This window comes from Micropterus dolomieu, linkage group LG13 (genome assembly GCF_021292245.1).
Source record: "Micropterus dolomieu isolate WLL.071019.BEF.003 ecotype Adirondacks linkage group LG13, ASM2129224v1, whole genome shotgun sequence".
Lineage (NCBI taxonomy): Eukaryota > Metazoa > Chordata > Actinopteri > Centrarchiformes > Centrarchidae > Micropterus > Micropterus dolomieu.
Window position 1 is genome coordinate 319,711 of NC_060162.1, and position 2,854 is coordinate 322,564.

At 55.5% G+C, this 2,854-nt stretch overlaps 1 protein-coding gene across 1 annotated transcript; it reads left to right on the forward strand.

The window, feature by feature from the left end:
* Positions 1-49: 49 nt before the first annotated feature.
* Positions 50-2,831, forward strand: LOC123982156 (mucin-5AC-like; the record flags this gene model as incomplete). The annotated part of the gene is made up of 1 exon (XM_046067571.1): positions 50-2,831. A coding segment is annotated over exon 1 (2,691 nt), but the record flags the coding sequence as incomplete, so codon positions are not given.
* Positions 2,832-2,854: the final 23 nt, after the last annotated feature.

The following is a 2,854-nucleotide window of genomic DNA, read 5'->3' on the forward strand; positions in this document are numbered from 1 at the left end:
CAGCCGCTCCAACCAGCGCCTCCACCAGCACTGTTCCAACCACCGCAGGTGAATCAACAAGCAAGGCCTTCACAACTGGTGCTCCAACCTCCACCAGTACTACTCTAATTACCATTGCTGCTCCAATCAGCACAGCTCTAATGATCAAGAGCACCACCGCAGCCGCTCCAACAAGAACCACAGCTGCTTCAAACAGCGCCTCCACCAGCACCGCTCTAACAAGCACCACAGCCACTCCCACCACCACTACCAGTCCAAACAGCGCCGTTACGACAACTACGAGCACTCCTCCATCTGCCAGCTCCGCTTCAACCACCACCACTGCTGCTCCAACCAGCGCCTCCACCAGCACTGTTCCAACCGCCACAGGCGCATTAACAACAAAGGCCTTCAGTGCTGCTTCTCCAACCACCACAGCTGCTTCAACCACCACCAGTGCCACTCCAAACAGCGCCTCCACCAGCATTGTTCCAACCACCACAGCTGCATCAACCATCACCAGTGCCGCTCACTCCTGTGCCACTACATCTACTAGCGCTGTACCTACCACCACTAGTGCATCAACAACCATGGCCTCCGGCTGTGCCCCTCCAGCCACAACTGCTTCTCCAACCACCAGCAGTGCGGCTCCAAAAACCATTACCGCTCCAACGATCAAGAGCACTGCTCCCACCACCACTACTACTACAAACAGCGCTGTTCCTCCAACTATAATCATTCCTCCAACCACCAGTTCCGCTCCAACAACCACCACAGCTGCTTCAACCAGTGCCTCCTCCAGCACTGTTCCAACCACCACAGGCGCATCCACAATCAAGGCCTTCACAATTGCTGCTCAATACAACACAGCCACTCCCACCATATCTACCACTCAAAATAGCGCCGTTCCAATAACTACGAGCACTCCTACAATCACCAGCTTGGCCTTAACAACCACCACAGCTACACCAAAAAGCGTCTCCACTGCTCCAACTTTTTCAAACAGCCCCTTTCCTTCCACCACAGCTGCTTCAACCACCACCAGTGCCACTCCAAACAGCGCCTCCACCAGCGCTGTTCCAACCACCACAGCCGCTTCAACAACAACCACAGCTTCTTCACACAGTGCCTCCACCAGCGCCACTCTAAGAAGCACCACAACCACTACCACTCCAAACAGCGCCGTTCCGACAACTACGAGCACTCCTCCAATCACCACAGCTGCTTCAAACAGCGCCTCCACCAGCCTCCACCTGCACTGTTCCAACCACCACAGGCCTCCTCCAACTACAAGAACTCCTCCAACCACCAGTTCAACTCCAGCAACTACCACAGCTGCTACAGAAAGCGCCTCCACGAGCGCCGCTCTGCCAAGCACCACAGCCACTCCCACCACATCTACCACTCCAAATAGTGCCATTCCGACAACTACGAGCACTGCTCAAATCACCAGCTCCACTTCAACAACCACCACAGCTGCTCCAAACAGCGTCTCCACTGCTCCAACTTTGTCAACCAGCCCCTCTCCAACCAGTACAGCTACTTCAAGCAACGCCTCCACCACTGCTGCTCCAACCACCAAAGCTGCTTCAACAACAACCACAGCTACTTCACACAGCGCCTCCACTAGCGCTGCTCTAGCAAACACCACTACCACCACTCCAAACAGCGCCATTCCGACAACTACGAGCACTCCTCCAACTACCAGCTACGTTCCAACAACCACCACAGTTGCTTCAAGAAGCGCTTCCACCAACACAGCTGCTCCAAGCAGTGCCTCCAACACTGACGCTCCAACCACCACAGCTGCTTCAAACACCACCAATGCCGCTCCAACCATCGCCTCCACCAGCACTGTTCTAACCGCCACAGGCGCATCAACAACCAAGACCTACACCACTGCTTCTCCAACCGCCACAGGTGCTTTAACCACCACCAGTGCCGCTCCAATCAGCGCAGCTCCAACGATCAAGAGCACTGCTCCAACCACCACGGCTGCTTCAAACAGCGCCTTAACCAGCGCCGCTCTAACAAGCACCACAACCACTCCAAACAGCACCATTCCGACAACTACGAGCACCCATCCATCCACCACCTCCGCTTCAACAACCACCAAAGCTGCTCCAAAAAGTGCCTCCACCAGCGCTGCTCCAACTTCCACAGCTGATTCAACCACCACCAGTGCTGTTCCAACTTTATTAACCAGCACAGCCGCTCCAACCAGCGCCTCCACCAGCACTGTTCCAACCACCGCAGGTGAATCAACAAGCAAGGCCTTCACCACTGCTGCTCCAAACACCACAACTGCTTCAACCACTACCACAGCTGCTTCAGACAGCGCTTCGACCAGCGCCGATCTAACAAGCACCACAACCACTACCACTCCAAACAGCGCCGTTCCGAGAACTACGAGCACTGCTCCAATCACCAACTCCACTCCAACAACCACCACAGCTGCTCCAAAAAGCATCTCCACTGCTCCAACTTTGTCAACCAGCCCCTCCCCAACCAGCACAGCTGCTCCAAGCAGCGCCTCCAACACTGATGCTCCAACCACCACAGCTGCTTCAAACACCACCAATGCCGCTCCAAGCAGCGCCTCCACCAGCACTGTTCTAACTGCCACAGATGCATCAACAAAGGCCTTCACCACTGCTTCTTCAACCACCACAGGTGCTTTAACCACCACCAGTGCCGCTCCAATCAGCGCAGCTCCAACGATCAAGAGCACTGCTCCAACCACCACAGCCGCTTCAACAACAACCACAGCTGCTTCACACAGCGCCCTCACCAGCGCCGCTCTAATAAGCACTGCAGCCACTCCCACCACCACTACCAGTCCAAACAGCGCCGTTACGACAACTACGAGCACTCC